This window comes from Gekko japonicus, unplaced genomic scaffold (assembly GCF_001447785.1).
Source record: "Gekko japonicus isolate JY-2015 unplaced genomic scaffold, Gekko_japonicus_V1.1 scaffold1285, whole genome shotgun sequence".
Lineage (NCBI taxonomy): Eukaryota > Metazoa > Chordata > Lepidosauria > Squamata > Gekkonidae > Gekko > Gekko japonicus.
Genome location: NW_015166459.1, coordinates 85,308 through 104,404, shown reverse-complemented (window position 1 = coordinate 104,404; position 19,097 = coordinate 85,308). Strand labels below are relative to the sequence as shown.

The 19,097-nt window shown below is 47.9% G+C and overlaps 1 protein-coding gene across 1 annotated transcript in view; it reads left to right on the top strand.

Annotated features, from left to right (window-relative positions):
- Positions 1–19,097, top strand: part of LOC107111134 (protein Shroom3-like) — a 341,594-nt gene that overhangs the window by 292,178 nt on the left and 30,319 nt on the right. The window contains 2 exon segments of the mRNA XM_015412056.1: positions 7,906–8,037; positions 14,600–17,960. Coding sequence (XP_015267542.1) covers positions 7,906–8,037; positions 14,600–17,960 — 3,493 coding nt within the window.

The following is a 19,097-nucleotide window of genomic DNA, read 5'->3' as shown; positions in this document are numbered from 1 at the left end:
GCCTCACCACCGCCGTTGTATTGTCCTTCTACCAGACTCCATGGAGGTTGATTAGTTTGTTGCGTCGGGGACGCTTCTATTGTCAAGATCACAGGCAGCAAATAATCGCCGAGTATCTGTAAATGGTATAGATTATATAGACTGAAGCACCAGTTTTTATTGTATTTAAAAAATGTATTTTATTGTTTTAGTATTTGTATGCTGTTAGCCGCCCTGAGCCACTGGGTAGGGCGGGATAGAAATCCCATAATAAATAAATAAAATAAATAAATAAATAAGAGATTGAAGTCACAATGAGGAGGAAGATCTTGTATTTAATTGCAATCAAACATGGAAAACAGTTAGGCCAAAGGACCCATCAAAAATTGACTGCTTTCTGCCCCCAACCAGGAAATACATGAAGTTAAATACTTAATATGACATCATCATACCATCATCATGAAAATAATATTCAGAAAGCATAATTGGTTACAAAAAATTAAACAACATTTAAATGAAAATCTCCTTATTGGTCAAATGTAAAGAAAGGTGTGTCTATACAATAGCATCATGTCTTTACTTGACCTGACCTGAGTCGTATCAGCCAAGGCTTGTTCTCACCCAAACAAAGGTGCTTTTCTCTGATACCAAGTTAAAAATCCTTTTTGACCCAGACATGAAGTTATAACCTAAACAATTAGAACTATGAACCTTATACCTCATTAGCATATTGGGCCACACCCCTGACAGCACAGCTCATTAGCACATTAGGCCGCACCCCCATGTTACCAGAAGTGTGGTTATCCAGCCACACCCACCTTTTGCTTGTTATTCTGTTTACCTTGTTTGTTGTCCAAACCCAGGGCCTTTTTTTGTAGCAGGAACTCCTTTGCATGTTAGGCCGCACACCCCTAAAGTAGCCAATCCTAATGCATTTCTGCTGTTGGGTGTGGCCTATTATGCTAATGAGTTCCTGCTGGGCGTGGCCAACTTGGGAGCCAGCCGGAACTCCGTTCCTGTGTGTTCCTGCCCACAAATAGCCCTGCTTCTATATAACAGGCTTTCATTACATCCCAGTAAAATCTTATTAAGAATAAATCTGTAAAAACCAAAGGAATATGAATAGTCAAAAAAGGGGGGAAATCTTTATAGTCCCATCTATACTACAGAAGTGTCTGAAGAAGCGTGCAGGGACACGAAAGCTTATACCCAGAATTAAACTTTGCTGGGCTTCAGGGTGCCACTGGACTCAGACTTTGCTCATATTTAGCTTACAGTCCACCCATACCCCAAGATCTTGTTCACAGACACTGCTCCCCGGAAGTCTATTTGCTGCACCTGTAATTTGATATGGTGGCTAAAACGGTATTAAATTTAAAAAATGGCCCACTCCTGCTTTGAGTGCCAAACTGTACACATTTAAAAACAGTGGGCTGACCTCTAGACTACAGAGATCAGTTCCCCGGAGAAAACGACTGCTTTCGAGGTAGGACTCTGCGGCCTGTGCCCCACTGCGGTCCCCTCCCCAAACCCTGCCCTTCACAAGCACCACCAGCCCAGTCCCCAGAGATTTCCCCAACCTGGAGTTGGCAACCCTGGCCGATCCTGCATTGGCTTTTCCCTCCGTTGTTTTACCAGGCCCACGCTGGGACAGAAAAGGTGCTGCTCAAAACCGCATTCAGATACCCTGGGGCAAAACACGGTACTGACTGCGAAGTCACCCCTGAACGGCCATAAATCTATGCAGAAGGTACCATAAAACACGATGATCAAAGAAAGCAAAAGCAGCATGGAATGTAGAGGGTACCATAAAATTCGATTATCAAAGAAAGCGAAAGCAGCATACAGTGAAGAGGGTACCATAAAATCCGATGATCAAAGAAAGCGATAGCAGTGTGGAGGGTACTATAAAATCCGATGATCAAAGAAAGTGAAAGCAGCATGCAGTGAAGAGGGTATTCTAAAATCCGATGATCAAAGAAAGTGATAGCGACATGCAGTGTGGGGAGTACTATAAAATCCAATGATCAAAGGAAGCGATAGCAGCATGCAGTGAGGAGGGTACCATAAAATCCGATGATCAAAGAAAGCGAAAGTGGCATGCAGTGAAGAGGGTACCATAAAATCCGATGATCAAAGAAAGCAAAAGCAGCATGCAGTGAAGAGGGTACCATAAAATCCGATGATCAAAGAAAGCGATAGCAGTGTGGAGGATACTATAAAATCCGATGATCAAAGAAAGTGAAAGCAGCATGCAGTGAAGAGGGTATTCTAAAATCCGATGATCAAAGAAAGTGATAGCGACATGCAGTGTGGGGAGTACTATACAATCCAATGATCAAAGGAAGCGATAGCAGCATGCAGTGAGGAGGGTACCATAAAATCCGATGATCAAAGAAAGCGAAAGTGGCATGCAGTGAAGAGGGTACCATAAAATCTGGTGATCAAAGAAAGCGATAGCGGCATACAGTGTGGAGGGTACCATAAAACCTGATGATCAAAGAAAGTGAAAGTGGCATGCAACAGAGAGGGGAATTTCTTTTCCAAGGTGGGTTTGGTAAAACAATGGAGGGGAAAGCCAGTGGCATGCAGTGAAGAGGGTACCATAAAATCCGGTGATCAAAGAAAGCGAAAGTGGCATGCAGTGAAGAGGATACCATAAAATCCGATGATCAAAGAAAGCGATAGCGGCATACAGTGTGGAGGGTACCATAAAATCCGATGATCAAAGAAAACGAAAGCGGTGTGCAGTGAAGAGGGTACCATAAAATCTGATGATCAAAGAAAGCGAAAGTGGCACACAGTGAAGAAGATACCATAAAATCCGATTATCAAAGAAAGCGAAAGCGGCATGCAATGCAGAGGGTACCATAAAACCTGATTATCAAAGAAAGTGAAAGTAAAAGTGGCATGCAACAGAGAGGGGAATTTCTGTTCCAAGGTGGGTTTGGTAAAACAATGGAGGGAAGAGCCAGTGGAGAATCGCCCCCTGTCCAGGACTGCCCAGCCTCCCTTTTTGAAGTCACCAAATGCCTTTCCACTCACAGTTGATAAAATGCTGGTTCAGGGTGTGAATCACATGCCTAGGTGATCCCCGGGCAACTTCCCCCATCCACCCACACCGACTCAGAAAAGCACCATGCAAACCTTTGCTGGAGGAAGAAGAAGCCGTTGGCGATTTTAAATCCCTGCTGTAATGCCATTACCTTTAATCCGCATTTTCCGAGCAGAGGCAGGTTATGGACACGACCCACACACCCCACTCCCCTCCAAGCACGCTATTTGTGTTTGTCTTTTGGATCAGGTGCGCCCTGCTTCCTTCTTTACTCATCTGTCTGTTCTGGGGCGCTGAAGTGCGTTTAAAATATTACTGGCTTTTTAAAAAACAGGCACAGTGACTCCTCTGTCCAGTCTGTCGCTGGAGGCTTCACTGGAGAGCGTGCTTTATTTCTGTCAAACAATGGGAATGTCCTAGGTTCGGGTTCCTACCAGTACTACAAAGAGATCCTGTAAATTCCTCAGGCCTCCATGTTCGACAAGGTGATATCTTGAGGGTCTTTCCCAATGCTGTGACTTGCAGTTAAATCCCATTCTCTCTGCCGCCTCGGAGCTTACAGCATTCAGTTTCCTTGCTTTCTCTGCAAAGCAGAAACAAAAGGGTCCTTTTAAAGGACAACCCACCTGCACTATTTGATTTCCTCGGTCTGTCTTTGTGTGTTTATTATTTATGGTTTACCTTTCTCGCAGAGATTCAAGGCAGATTACACAGAATGGAAATACTCAGTAAGCAGTGCAATAGGATTAGGATTGTGGAAGTCTGGAACCAGCCAGAAATCCAAAAGTTAGGAACTGAAGCCCTAGCATGAGTATTTATGACACATTAAGCGGTGCAAAAATTACATAATAAGATCCTGCTTACAGTAAGATATATGCAGTAGTATAGGCCACAGTCCGTAATCGTCTTTCCAAGTAAGTTTGTGAACCATTTTGTACAGTGCAAACCCTATTACCTGTGCAGAAAAGCCCTCTTGTATAATTCAGGTGTGCATAGTTTGCGGAAATCCGGGAAGCTGGGAGCGTAAGAATATAAGAACATGAGAGAAGCCGATGGCCCATCCAGTCCAACACACTGTGTCACCCAGTGGCCAAAACCCAGGTGCCATCAGGAGGTCCACCAGCAGGGCCAGAACTCCAGAAGGCCTCCCCCCCCAGCACCAAGAATACAGAGCATCACTTGCCCCAGACAGAGAGTTCCTACCTATACCTTGGGGCTAATAGCCACTGATGGACCTCTGCGCCATAGGTTTATCTAATTCCCTCTTGAAGCCGTCCATGCTTGTAGCCGCCGCCGCCACCTCCTGTGGCAGTGAGTTCCATGTGTTAATCCTTCCTGACCTCTTCAGGCAAGCCATTCCATAAGGCAGGGCCACAACAGAGAAGGCACTGTGTTGGGCAGTTGTCAATTTTGCCCATTTGCGGGGTGGCATCTGCGGAAGGCCCTGCTTGCTGATAAAATTCGGTTCACAGACTGAGGGGGCAATGTAAGTGAATTCTGTGGTTTCGGCGGCATTCATGCGGGCAAATGAAACCAGAAGAGCTCCATTTCTCAAAATTGTGATAGCCACGGCTCCGTTTCCCCCCCCGATTTAAAATAGAAGGCACACTTCACTCATACATCCCAAGAGGCCAGTTTTTAGACTATGCAAGAATATAAAGTGCCTGCCCTCTCAGGAGTCTATTCATTGTATTTCTCTGTGAGTTGCTGTTCTCATATGTTCCTGAATCTTCTGACTCTGCCTGGTGCTAAAACACGGGAGAGTTACTCACCCCCCAGCAGAAGCCGACTGGAAGAAAGCAAAGCCAGACCATGGAATCATTCAGAGACGCAGTGGGCAACCTCCTCTGTAGATTAGTAATTTTGAGCTGCTGTGAGCCTTTAATTTATTTCTCTTGGCATTCTGGCAATTCTTTCGAGGCATTTTGGTGCATTGGAACGATTAAAGTAGTGTGACATTTAGGAATCCTCGAAAAAACAAACAGTGAGTAACTTCTTTATTATTTATTTTGAAATGTACATGCTGCCTCTCCCGCGTCTCCTCCTGTATAGTTTTTTACAGCGGCAGTCCTGAGTTTATTTTCAGATCCACCCGTTCCCCCAGACTGTAATATTTAAATATTTTTTTATCATATGTGTCTGCTACTCTCTTTAGCTTCCTATGCAAAGACAGATGGTGTAGAAAAGGGGTTTGGAGTAAGGTCAACGTGTCATGCAAAAAATAAGAGAAGCGACGTCTGCCAAACTTTCAGGATGGACTGTTGTGAAGTGCATAACCAGAAATGGTCTGCTTCTGATTTAATTTTCCTTAACCATGCGAATTGGTTTCAAAGGGCCAGCCCAGCTTAACCACAATTTGGAAGCTAAACAGGGTAGGCCACAGTTAGTACTTTCTTGGGAGACCACCAGTGTTCCCTCTTAGCTGAGTTAGTGTGAGCTAGTTCACAGTTTTTTAGCCTCCGGCTCACACCTTTTTGTCCTAGCTCAGGAAGGAGGGCTCCAGAGCAAACTACTTGATGCAGCAGCGAAAACGCTTGCTCACAACTTTAATGCCGGTAGCTCACCAAGTAGAATTTTTGCTCACAAGACTCCGCAGTTTAGAGGGAGCATTGGAGACCACCACGGAAGACAGGAGCTGCTGCATGGAAGAAGGCAATGGCAAACCACCACCTCTGTTCTCTCTTGCCTGGAATAACTCCTCCTCCTCCTCCTCCTCTTCTCCCCCCCCCCCACCCCAAGACAGACCTTAGATGCTAACTTTGTCCTCACATACACTCAAGTGACATAATGACAGGACCTAATAAGATCAGCTATACCATCTCTGACTCATCCCCTCGCTCATACTCCAGTGTAATCTATGCCACCGTGTATCCACAGTGCCCTTCTGCTGTCTTTATCGGACAAATAAGTCAGTCGCTACACACACGCTCACAGATAGACACAATTCTGCCATGAAACGTCAGAATGTTCAGAAACCACTAGGTGAACATTTTAATCTCAGGAGGCATCCAGCTGATGATTTGAAACTTGCTGCTCTCCTATGAAAGAACTTCAAAGAGAGAGTCCAACACAGAATTGCGAAAACAGAATTCATTCATAAGTTCAAGAGTGTTCCCCCCCTCCTCCTTAATGACAACTCTGGATTCATCATTCACTCTAGGTGCATAGCAGCCTGAATAGCCCAGACCAGCCTGAGCTTGTCAGAATTTGGAAGCTAAGTAGTGTTAGCCATGGTTAATACTTACATGGGAGTCCGCTAAGGAAGATGGGGGTTGCTAGGCAGAGGAAGGAAATGGCAAACCCATCTCTTACCTTGAACACCCCCATGATGGGTAGCCATAAGTTGGTTGCGACTTGATGGGCGCTTAAGTACATAGGTACATAGCCCACCACTTACAGAGGGTAACTAGTTCCTCCTTCTGTTACTTTGTATTGGATCTGCTTATCTTGTTCATCCTGCACTAGATTCTACGTTAATCCTCCTTTGCTTGTCTAACAACACGTGGGAGTGGCCCACACCCACTCGGAATGAGCTGGGTCAAGATGGGTAAGCCCTGTTTGTCTGTAGCAGGAGAAGAGAGCCGGAGTCCAGTAGCGCCTTAAAAACTAACAAAATTTGTGGCAGGGGAGGAGCTTTTGTGCGAGTCGCTGTTCGCTTCTTCGGAACTGATTCCTGTTTGGATTGAACGGTGTTTTAAATAGACCTCTGTTTGTACCATCTCTCTCCTTCCACCTTTCTATCGTGTATACGAATTAATATGATGGATGTGCACCTCGGCTCTGTCTCATGAAACACGCTCGAGGTGTGCCGCTGGACAGCTGTTTTATTTTGCTGCTGCAGATAACTCAGCATCCCATCCAGAAGTCTGATTCCATCTGTGCCTGGTCACGCTCTCTTTCCCAGAAGAACAAATACACTTTAGAGTAGATTCTTTAAATACGATAATGTCACTGGTAGGTTCCAATATAGGTCATAGCAGAGGTCCATCAGTGACTATTAGCCACAAAGTATAGATAGGAACTCTCAGTCTGGGGCAAGGGATGCTTTCACCTGGAGAAAATGGCTGCTTTAGAAGGTGGACTCTGTGTCTGGGGCAACTGATGCTCTGTCTTCTTGGTGCTTGGGGGGGGGCAACAGTGGGAGGGTTTCTAGTGTCCTGGCCCTACTGGTGGACCTCCTGATGGCACCTGGGTTTTTCACCACTGTGTGACACAGTGTGTTGGACTGGATGGGCCATTGGCCTGATCCAACGTGGCTTCTCTTTTGTTCTTAGTGGCTATTAGCCATCGGGTATAGATGGAACACTCTGTCTAGGGCAGTGGTGCTCTGTATTCTTGGTGCTTGGGGGGCGACAGTGGGAGAGCTTCTGGAGTTCTGGCCCTGCTACTGGACCTCCTTATGGCACCTGAGTTTTGGACACTGTGTGATACAGAGTGTTGGACTGGATGGGCCACTGGCCTGATCCAACATTGGCTTCTCTTATGTTCTTAAAGCATACCCTTCTTCTGGGTCTTCTTGACCCACCCGTTAAAATGGCACCGTCTTTAAATTTGCCAGATTGGCAGCATAATGAGAATAAATGTAATGGCGTTCTGAATGTTTGGGACTCAAATGTTCCCATGCATCAGGACCAGGAAAAGAAGTCATTGATGGAGTTCAAGAGTCTGTCCTGGTGAGCTCTGCCTGCGAACAGTGGCAGATTGAAATGGAATAAGCAACAGGAAAGAAACTGTGACACCTCTGTTCTGAATGGCACATGGTTACAACAATCACAATGTTATATAACAGTCGCCTGTCCGTTGTTCCACCTACCAGTGTATCTAGGACAGAGGCCGCCTCTAATTGCTTTATCTCTTTGTTTTCTTTCCAGACGGAGCGATCCCGGGGGGCGACCACACTCTTGGCATTCTGCCAAGGTTGCAGAGAACCCCCCCGATCTCAGTATGATGCAAATATCTCAGGGCATGATTGGCACTCCTTGGCACCAAGCCTACCATTCCAGGTAAGCCTCGCAACACCTTGGCCCCAAGCTTCCCTTTGGAAATCAGTGCAAGGGTATGTTTCCCGTTCCAGGAAGGAGAATGATTCTCACTTTCTCTGCCAGCCATAATAAGTTCCTTCTCTGTCGCCGAGCAAGAATCTGCTGTGTTCATCCATCACATTGAAAAGTACCTGCCAAGTGCTGGACTTTCCCATTAGGGATGCAGACAGGTGCCACAGTCATTTGGGGAGGGGGCCGTGGCTCAGTGGAAGAGCCTCTCCTTTGCACGCAGAAGGTCCCAGGGTCAATCCCTGGCATCTCTGGTTAAAAGGACCCAGGCAGGAGGTGATGTGACAGACCCCTACCCTGCAGAGCCGCTGCCAGTATGTGTAGACAAGACTGGCCTTGATGCATCAAAGGTCTGGTTAATTATAAGACAACTGCACTGGGGAGGGGCCGTGGCTCAGACTTAGAGCATCTGCTTGACATGCGGAAAGTCCCAGGTTCAATCCCTGGCATCTCCAGTAAAGAAATCAGGTTGTAGGTGATATGAAAGACCTCTGCCTTAGGTCAAGTCCACTGGCCCTTATGTGCTAAATTTTGGCATTTTTACAAGAGGTGTGATTGGGCCCTTATGTGTTTTTAAATTCTTTGTTAATAAATGCATGTGTCTTTTTATACTATATAAATTGTTGGGGGGGGGGGGGGGGGCCCTCTATTTGGCCGTAAACAGCATGATAAAAAGTAGAGACATCACCCTGCCAACAAAAGTCCGCATGGTCAAAGCAATGGTATTCCCAGTAGTCATGTATGGCTGCGAGAGTTGGACTATAAGGAAGGCCGAGCGCCGCAGAATAGATTCTTTTGAACTATGGTGCTGGAGAAGACTCTTGAGAGTCCCTTGGACTGCAAGAAGATCAAATCAGTCAATCCTAAAAGAAATCAACCCTGACTGTTCCCAGGAAGGCCAGATCATGAAACCGAAGCTCAAATACTTTGGCCACCCAATGAGAAGGGAGCACTCACTGGAGAAGACCCTGATGCTGAAAAGATTGAAGGTCAAAGAAGACGGGGACGGCAAAGGATGAGATGGTTGGACAGTGTCATCGATGCAACAAACATGAAATTGAGCCAACTTCAGAGGACGGCGGAAGACCAGAAGGCCTGGCGTGATCTGGTCCATGGGGTCGCGAAGAGTCAGACTCGACTGTGTGACTGAACAACAACAAAATTCTGTTTTTAGGTTCTCAATCCACAGTATCTCCAGTAAAGAACTTGTAGGTGATACGAAAGACCTTCTGCCTGAGACCCTGGAGAGCTTCTCCAGTCTGAGTAGACAAGACTGACCTCATTCAGTATAAGGCAACTTTGTATGTTCACTAGTAGAAGGGCTAGAAACTACATTTTTGGGAGGGGCCATGGCTCAGTGGTCGAGCATATGCTTGGCATGCAGAAGGTCCCATGTTCAGTCCCCGGCATCTCCCATTTCAAAGGACCAGATGTGAAAGAGCTTTCCCGTACTGATGGACCGACAGTCTGATTCAGTACAAAGCAGCTTCCTCTGTCATCAAGCACTGAGCTTTGCCCAAATTTCTCTGCGGACTGAAGGATTCTGCAGGCCTTGATTGGTTCTCGGCCCAGGCCTCTGGTGCAGCTGCTCGCTGTATAAGCAGGGGTGTGTATAAAGGTAAAGGTAAAGGTTCCCTTGCTGGAAAGCCAGTCGAATCCGACTCTAGAGTTGCGGTGCTCATCTCCGTTTCAAAGCCGAAGAGCCAGCGCTGTCTGAAGACGTTTCCGTGGTCATGTGGCCGGCATGACTAAACACCAAGGCGCACGGAACGCTGTTACCTTCCCACCGAAGTGGTCCCTATTTATCTCCTTGCAAATTTCTTGCTTTCGAACTGCTAGGTTGGCAGGAGCTGGAACTAGAGACGGGAGCTCGCTCCGTCATGTGGCAACCCGGGTCTTGAACTGCTGAACTACTGACCTTCCACAGCCTGCAGTTCAGCGTCTTAACCACTTGAGCCACCGCAGCTCCCCAGGGGTGTGTGTATTTTGCTGTAAAGAAACAACAACGGCAGCGGAATTCTGCACCGAGAATTCTGCAGTCATAATAATACGTTGTTAAAATGTCTTCTGTTTGCTTCATGTATTCTGGTTCTGCCAGTTGCTACAGATCTACTCCATGCGTGTTGCAGAATCCTACTTTTCTTTACAATTTTTTCTTTTTTTGCCATCAAATCGCAGTTGATGTGTGGCGACCCTGAAGGCAAGAGTCTAACAGAGGTGGTTTGCCATTGCCTGCCTCTGCACAGCAACCTTGGACTTCCTTGGTGGTCTCCCATCCAAGTACTAACCGGGGCTGAGCCTGCTTAACTTCCGAGCTCTGACAAGGTCAGGCTAGCCTGGGCTATCCAGGTTAGGGCATAGGATCAGTTCTTCACATAGAACCGATTTTTTAGAAACTCCAGTGTTCCTGCCTGCTTGCTACATGGTGTTTCCAATTTTTAGGCAAATATTTAGAAACTCAGGAGACAGAAACACGATACAGCTGGAAAGAGTTAAGGATGTTTCTGTGACTTCTTCTGTATGCGTAGACAAATCCTCTGTCGCTTGGCACATCTTTCATTTTCCCCGCAGATTCAGAGTTTCAGCACAAGGCGATTGGCGGTCCCCCGCCCCTAACATAGCCACTGGAATTTCAAGCCCCTCTGTGAAACCTAAATACTGGCACCGCTAGTAATTTATGGAGATTAAAAGAGTAATTTATTGAGATCAAAAGAGCCATGGGATGGGAAAGCAGGAAGAGACTCTAGGGTTACAAAAAGAAAAGAAAAGAAACCCTTGCAGCAGAGAGACGTGTGTTCTGTCTCCCCTGACACCCAGCACAAATCATCTGGCAAAAGCATTCATTTCATCCTAGGGAGCTTTGCCACAGAGGCGACGCTGATGACCTGGCAGAGAACTGCAATCCCCAGATTGCGCTGTGTCTGCCCAGTCTGTGCTGGCAAAGATGCAGCCCGGCCAGGTGTTTCCTCATGGAGGGATACCAGTGGCACCTAGTGGACACGTTGCCAGACTCCTAGATAGAAAGGCTGGTTGGTGTCCACGAATGCTGGTAAAATACTAGGTCTGGAGCCTGTCAAAAGGGGTCAGAGTGTCAAAGATTGAGATTATTCATCCACTTCTCACTTACAAAGACAGCAAAGAGCAGAAACAGCTGAGAAAGTGAACTCTTTTTTTATTGAACAGGAAAAGTGGCTAATTCTGCTGAAGTAGACAAAAGTGGCTAATAGCCATGCTTGGTCTAAAATTAAAATGGAAAACACTCCATGCAATCCCTTTCATAAAAGCTGCTACAGAGATTGTAGAGCGAAGTTACAGTGGCATCTTTAAGAGCAGAAAAGTTTTTATTCAAGGTGTAAGCTTTCGTGCGCACACACACTTTGTCAGACAGTGAGATGGAATTACAGATCATAGTTGTATATAGAGGAGGGTGGCTTGCTAAATTAGCGTGCAAAATAGTGGAGATGTTAAATCAGCAGTGCAAAATAGTGAAGATGTTTTTTATCAGATTAAGAAAATGGTATAATGAACCTTCCCCAATGTTTTCATGTTTCTATGTTTGTACGCTGTATGTTGATTGTCTGTTTTATATGTATCAAATTTTTTAAAAAACTTTAAAAAAGACAAGCTTAGTTTCTGGTATATCTATGATTTAACAAGCCGCCCTCTCTATAAAAATGATGATCTGTAATTCCATTTCATTGTCTGACGAAGTGTGCATGCGCATGAAAGCTCACACCTTGAGTAAAGCTTTGTTGGTCTTCAAGGTGCCGCCGGACTCTAACTTTGTTCTATTGCTTCAGACCAACATGGCCGCCCCACCTTGCTCTACATAGATTGTACTTAACTTGGCTGAAGCCATTGCGCTTTCCTGCTGGTTACCTTCCTGTTCTCTGTCTTAATTCTTCTGCTTCACCTAGGAAATGGATTTGTCCAAGGATAATTAGTTTGCTGTGGCTTCGGCCTTCCCTTTGTGTGGGAAAATCGGCCTTCAGCTGGGAGCCATCCGTGAAGAGATCATAAAAGTCGGAAGGCAGCCTGGCCTTTGACAAGAGTCACAAAGAGCACCAAAGATTTTAGTATGATTACCTCATAATAATCAAACCTATAATCAAACTGAGGCCCCGGTCACATGGTACATATCCTTTCTGTTCCATTCTTTTCTGTGCCTGAAGAAGTTTTTGAGAAGAAACAGTCCCAAGTAGCTCACTAGAACAGGCCCACGGTACATATCCTTTCTGTTCCATTCTTTTCTGTGCCTGAAGAAGTTTCTGAGAAGAAACAGTCCCAAGTAGCTCACTAGAACAGTTCCCAAATTCTGAACGTGAACCTAGGAGGGTCTCTTTGGAATGAGGTGTGACAGCTCCCATCCACCCATCAAAAAGAAAAGACTGTACCAGCCAAATATTCTTAAAGAACTGGGCAAAGGGAAGGAGGAGCCAAAGGCACCAGTAAGAGGTTTATTAGTGCACTTTGGTGCATTATAAGCGTCATTCCCCTTTTAGCAGTGTTGCATGAGAACCTGAGAAGAGCCCTGGCTGGATCAGACGAATGGCTCATCTGGCTCAGCTTCCTTTTAATCTATTTTATTTCTCACTTTTATTGTATATACATTTTGTAACTTTTGTACGCCCAAGAGTCGAGGCAATTTAATATTGCTAGAGAGCCGCCCGGAGCCCGCTTGCGGTGGAGGGCAGGTTAGAAATACAATACAATAAATAAAATAAATAAATGTTCCTCAGAATGCTTTTAAGACTCCAAAGTGAGCTTTGTTCTGAGGGTGGGAAAGGTTCCCCTGAAGTTGGCAGAAAGAAAAATTGTCCTTTCGCAAAAAATGAAGAATCTCAAATTGTCCTCTCCAAATCCCTGGAATTTGCAGCGTCAAAACAGTAGATATGAATAGTCATGATTTGGGACATATCTGGCTCTACATCTCATATGTCTTCATCCTTCCCGTATTTGCCCCATTCTGAATCGGATGCTTCTGGAATTTTAGCACGGTTCAGAATGGGTCCGTTTTGGCACCCCAATAGTATGCCCTTCCTGCTTAACACTTTCTCCAGTTTATCTGAGAGGAAGGGAAGCAGACAGGGCTAAGGTAGCCAACTATAGCAAGAAACCTCCTGCCCCAGATCCCTCTGCTCTCAGCACTGCTTGGCGGAGCAGCGGAAACAAAATGGGATGGGGTGGAGGGGTTCAGTATTGTGCCAACACCTCAATATCACTTCTAGCATGAACCTGGAAATGATTTCACTGCCTTGGGGTGACCTCTAGGGTTCACCTGAAACTCCGTGGTAAAAATGCCAATCATCAGAACTCCACCTGACTCCTGTATGCCAGCACTGGGCTGGTAACTCTAGGCCGGGCTCTTAGCAACTGTAGGCCTCGGGTTTAAGGCCTGATCACTGCCATACATGTCTGTAATAACATTCAGGCACACCAGGAAGTATGGGCATTTCTCATGCCGCCTGATATCAGTGAGTGGTGGATTTGTGAGGGAAATATTATTTACCCTTTTACAGATGGTGAGTTCAGGCTAAGCAACAGTAGCTTGGCCACTTTTTGACTGATAGTGAACTAGGCCTTGAAGTTGAACCGACAACTTGCTGGGTCCGTGTCTAGCTGTGAACCAAAGCTGTGAACCACTGACCCACCTTCAGCAGTTTGTCTGAGGAAAAAGAGTGTCAAAGAGCCCAAGAAGCCGGCTTCCTCCCATCCATGCAGCAACTAGAATGACAAATGGATGGGGATTGCTGTTTTGCCAAAACAAGAGTTTTCTTAACAAGAAGAGCTGCCCTGTTCTTTCTGTAGCGACCTTTCAGCCCCTTGAAAGTACAGCTTTGCCCACTGGAAGGTCTTAGAGGGACTCAGCTGGCGTCTTACTAAGACTAGGGAGCTTTCTGCCTCTCCATCCCTCCCTCGCTCTTTCTCTGTCGTGTCTGTTTAGTTTTCTCACAGCAAACAAAATGTCTCCTGTCCAGTTCGAGTTTCCAGGAACACTGCCAGGGTGTAGCCTTCACCTCCATAAAAAGAAAAGAAACGAAAAGAAGGGGAAAAAAGAAAGAAAGAAGGGAGAGAGGAAGCAAATTCCTTCTCCCCTTACCAGCTTCTCTTACTCCCTCCGTCTCTCTCTTTCTCTCTTTCATAACGCCTGGACCTTCCCCCCCCCCTCTTGTAATGTTTAGGATGTTTTTGATGGATCGCATGGGTGGAGCAGACATGCTTGGACTTCCCTGCAAAGCCTCCAATGCTCCCGGCCTCCGTCTATTTTTTCCCTTCCCTCCAGAGTGATAAATAAGAGACAAGTGTTGCAATGTGGAGCAATTCCTCCTACCAAACCAAGATGACTGCACACTAAGAACAGAACGAGGCCCAAATATGGGTTTTCGTCTGTTCCTCTAAAAACTAAACATATCCCTCAGAGTCCCCTTATAAGCCAGTCCAGATCTCTCTCGCTCGCACGTTAACACTAACAGGGTTTTCCTTCTCTCTCTCTCTCTCTCAATCCCATCTGCAGTTCCTCCACCAGCGACCTCTCCGGCTATGACCATGGCTACCTGAGAAGAAGCCCTGACCAGTACAGCTCCAGAGGAAGTATGGAGAGTCTGGACCATACCCCCGCAGGGTACTCCCATCCGCCCTTCCACCTGTCACCCACCAAATCCACCAATAGTATCGACCAGCTTTCCCATCTCCACAGCAAGAGGGACTCCGCCTACAGCTCTTTCTCCACCAGCTCCAGCATACCCGAATATCCAGCACCCATGTTCTGCAAGGAACGGTCGTACTCCATGGAGAATGTGCATTCCCGGGTCAGACCACAGGAAGGGGGGATGCGACAGGCTGATATTAGGTACATTAAAACTGTCTACAATGCCCAGCGGGGGGTTTCGGAGGAATACGAGGTGAAGTCTTCTGCTCTTCTGCCCAGCGGTGAGGCCCAGGCTAGAAGTTACAACTCCAGCCGGTTGCACAGCTACAGCCGAGGCCCGCAAACCCGGAGTTCGTCCGACAGCGAGAGCCAGTACGTGAAAGGGCCTCCCATGCCGCCGACCCGTAGCGATAGTTACGCCGCAACAAGGCACCACGAGAGGCCCAGCTCTTGGTCTAGCGTTGATCACAGAAAGCCATCGAGGGCTCATTCTAAAGGTGTTTGGCCTCACCTGGGCTCTGGTACTCCTTCTCCTCTGGGGCATCTCCAGAAATCTGTATTCCTCGAAGGACAGCTCCACACTGTGATGGAAAAGAGCCCAGAGACCAGTCCCACCATGAAGCCCAAGCAGTTGTATTCACCGGCGGCTCAGCCGGGGCAGCATTTGCTTCCGACTGGTGTTTACCCCGTACCGTCTCCTGAACCGCATTTCGCCCAGATCCCTCACCCTTCTGCAAGCAATACTGGGATGGTTTATCCAGCGCTTGCCAAAGAGCGTGGGTACGCACCGGCCCCTGCTTCTTCTTCCCCAGACTGCTACGAAAAGACTGCAGCCTGCAGTCAACATTCTAGCTTGGATGAGAATGGAAACCAAAGCATTCCTAACAAGGCTGCGGTCTTCTACCATCCTGAATGCGTGCCGTTGACGGCAGGGAAAAAGAAGGATGCGGGCGACCCGGCTGCAAAGTTTGCCTCATACAGAACTCATCCTCAAGTCTACCCAGCTCCTCCGAGACAGGATGAGTCAGGGTCCTCATATACGGCCACACCCATAATCCAGGAAACCACAAGAAATGCACAGACTGGGAACCACAACTCTCAACCGTGGCTGTCCCACCTGAGGGATGGGAGTGACGGCAAACCTGTCTGCCAGTCTAAGGGCTACGGAGGAGGAGGGCGCCAGGAGGAGAGGACTGCCAAGTCACAGAAAAGTGAGCGAGACTCCCCGGCACAAAACCAATGGAGCTCCATTAAGGCCAAACAGTATAGCTTTTCATCCTTGCAAAACATCCCGGAGAGTACTAAATTGCAAAATAACTCGGATCCAAGGGAGATGGAACTATGCCGGAGCTGCTCGGATGCCAAACGGCATAATGTGAATAATGGCAGCCAAGCCGAGAGAGACTATCATCGGCAGGTCCCTGACTACTGGCAGGATAGAGAGTGGCAGGCCTTGGAAAAACACCATGACGGATTTGCCGGCACGGGGCACGCCCGCGAACGGACCCATAGTGCAGAGCCAAAGTACGATGAACTTCCTTCTCCGTTGCACCCAAAGACATCAGACTGCAGTGTTCGCCGGCTTAGTTCGAGCAGCACCCAAAGCTTCCAGAGCTCTCAGAATGGGAAAGTGGAATCTAGAAAGGCCCGCTGTTCTGTTCTGGAGAAGGTCAGCAAGATAGAGCAGCGTGAACAAGGCAGCCAGAGGTCTCAGAGTTCAAGTGTGAACCATTTCGGCCAGAATTATGTGTCAAACAAGCCCAACCTTAATACCATCGAGGACATCCAAAACAGGCGTAACTCCCAAGAGCATGGCCAGTGGCTGGGTGAACACTGCAAGCCGGGCAACAGTACCGCCTCAGAATCGATCCCCCATATGCAATATCCAAGTGAGAAAGCTGTCATCAGGCCAGAGCGGGCGAGCTGGCATTCTGCGGAGCAACAGATGGGAGCGACAACTGATGTAGCAGCCGTGCCAACACGGCAGAGCGTCTACCATGGTGAAAACGAGCCTCAGAAACTGGCGCCGCAACTGCAGCGGAGCAGAAGCACATTCCAGTTGATAGAAGAGCCTGAGAGGGAGATCTTGTGGAAGGGGAATGTCCAGGACTTGAATGGATTGCAGCTGGACACCCCCTTTAACAGGGCTTACAGGAACAGCATCAAAGATGCCCAGTCGAGGGTCTTGAGGGCCACGTCCTTCAGGCGCAAGGACCTCAACATCAGCCCTCTGTTTGGAAATGAGGCCAAGAGGAGTGTCCATCGGCCGGCTTCAGCCCACGTCGGGGTGAGGAGCGCGGCAGCATCTCCACATACCCCGAAGGAGAGACACAGCATCACTCCAACGGAGACCAAGTTGGGTTACGCCAACCAGGAGGGCCTTCCTGGACCTCTGCAGGTGTCCCGCATAGGGGGCAGGAAGCGCCTGACTGCGGAGCAGAAGAAAAGGTCTTACTCTGAGCCGGAGAAGATGAACGAAGTGGGCGTGTCCGACAGCGAGCTCTCCCCCTTCTCTCTCCAGAAGAAAGCCCTCCATTTTGTTTTCCCAGAGAACACGGTGGCCGACCGACGCAAGATCTTTGAGAGGGAGAACAAGGCCTGCTCCACCGTCAATCTTTCCAAACCGGAGCTGAAGCAGTTGCAGCAAAACGCCCTGGCTGACTACATTGAACGTAAGACCGGGAAGCGTCCTTCTTCCGCCTCACAGGACACCAGTGTCCTCCACGAGGGCTCCCAGACCCCGTTCCTGCAGACAGGCGCTCCGGACGGCCAGTCTCTCTCATCAGCTTCCAGCATGAATTCTCTTCAGGACCTGAATCTGTACCATCGTAGGGAGTCCCTAGAGCGGGTCTCTAGAACCGGGCGTGGCCTTGGCGCCGCCCCTTCGGGGCTTATGGGCTGCTTCGATGTCAGTGGGATTGAGAACAGAAAGGGCCCCCCTAATAACAGCGACAGCAGCAGCAGCTCCTTTCCCAGTAGGCTGAAAACAGACCGGCGTCAGGATCCCAGAGCGAATCCAGACCTCACTAAAGGCACTCAGACGGATCAACTGGATGTATGCACCCAAACGTACTGTGACAACCAAGCTCCGGAGAAGAAGCTTGCTCATGCCAAGAAGCCTGGGAAATCAGCGTCGGCAGAGGACTTGCTGGACAGATCAGATAGCCAAGGGGTTCCTGTGCACGTTCGATCCCGGTCTTCTCCGACAGCTGATAAGAAATGCCAGGTAGGTCCAGGCTTTATTTACTATTTATTTATTTGCTTTGCGCTGCCAGTTTCTGTGTTACTTACAAGTATTCAGTGCTGGAACAAAGACACACGATCATGAATGCACCACTGTGCATGTGGAATTGTGCTTATAAGGGGCATCTTGCTCTCTTCTTATGCGCTGGCGAATGCTGTGCGCATGTGATGGAGGAGCCCTGTGTGTGCTTGGAGCACTTCTTTTAGTAGGGGAGGACCGGAAGGCAAGACTTTGGATCGCAGATGCTGTGGGACGGTGAGCGCAAGCCCTTTTAAATGAGCAGCCGTCGCGCAAGAGCGCATTTACATTCTTCCACAGCTCTCACTCATTCTTGTAGGGCTTGAGCGGGAAAGATAGGCTGGGCTTTAGCGGCTTTGGTACAGATTTGCAGATTGGGTATCATGTGCATACTTTATTGTTATCTTTGCCCCCAAGCGACTCAGGGATCTGTGGATAAAATAAAGCTGGGGAGAACTGGGTGACCTGGTTCCTGCCTCATGTGGTTTGTGAGGGAGAAATGGAGTGGCTGTGGAGCCATCACTTCCCCTCAGCCTAACCTATCTTACAAGGTTGCTGTAAAATTTCTTTACTTTTCTTCATTTATACCCTGTCCTTCTCCCTCATGGGGGACCCAAAGCAGCTTACATCATTCTCCTCTTCTCCATTTTGTCCTCACAACAGCCCTGTGAGGTAGGTTAGGTAGACATTCACTGGCCTGGAGACATTCACCGGCCTGGAGTCACCCAGTGAGCTTCTTGGCTCACGGGGGATTTGATACGGGTTCACCCTGTCCCATATCCAAGGCTGTTCTTCATGCACCTCACTGGCTTCCAAAAGGAGACCTGGGCTAATTTGGCTTGGCTCAGAATATTGCAGTTTCAATGGTGCATCCAACCTTTTAAGTGTTTTTCTTACAGTTTGGTGCAGTGGTTAAGTGCGCGGACTCTAATCTGGGAGAACCGGGTTTGATTCCCCACTCCTCCACTTGCACCTGGCTGGATGACCTTGGGCAAGCCGTAGTTCTGATAAGAGCTGTTCTTGAAAAAGCAGTTTCTGTCAGAACTCTCTCAGCCCCACCTACCTCCCAGGGTATCATCCTCCTCCTCCTCCTCCTCCTCC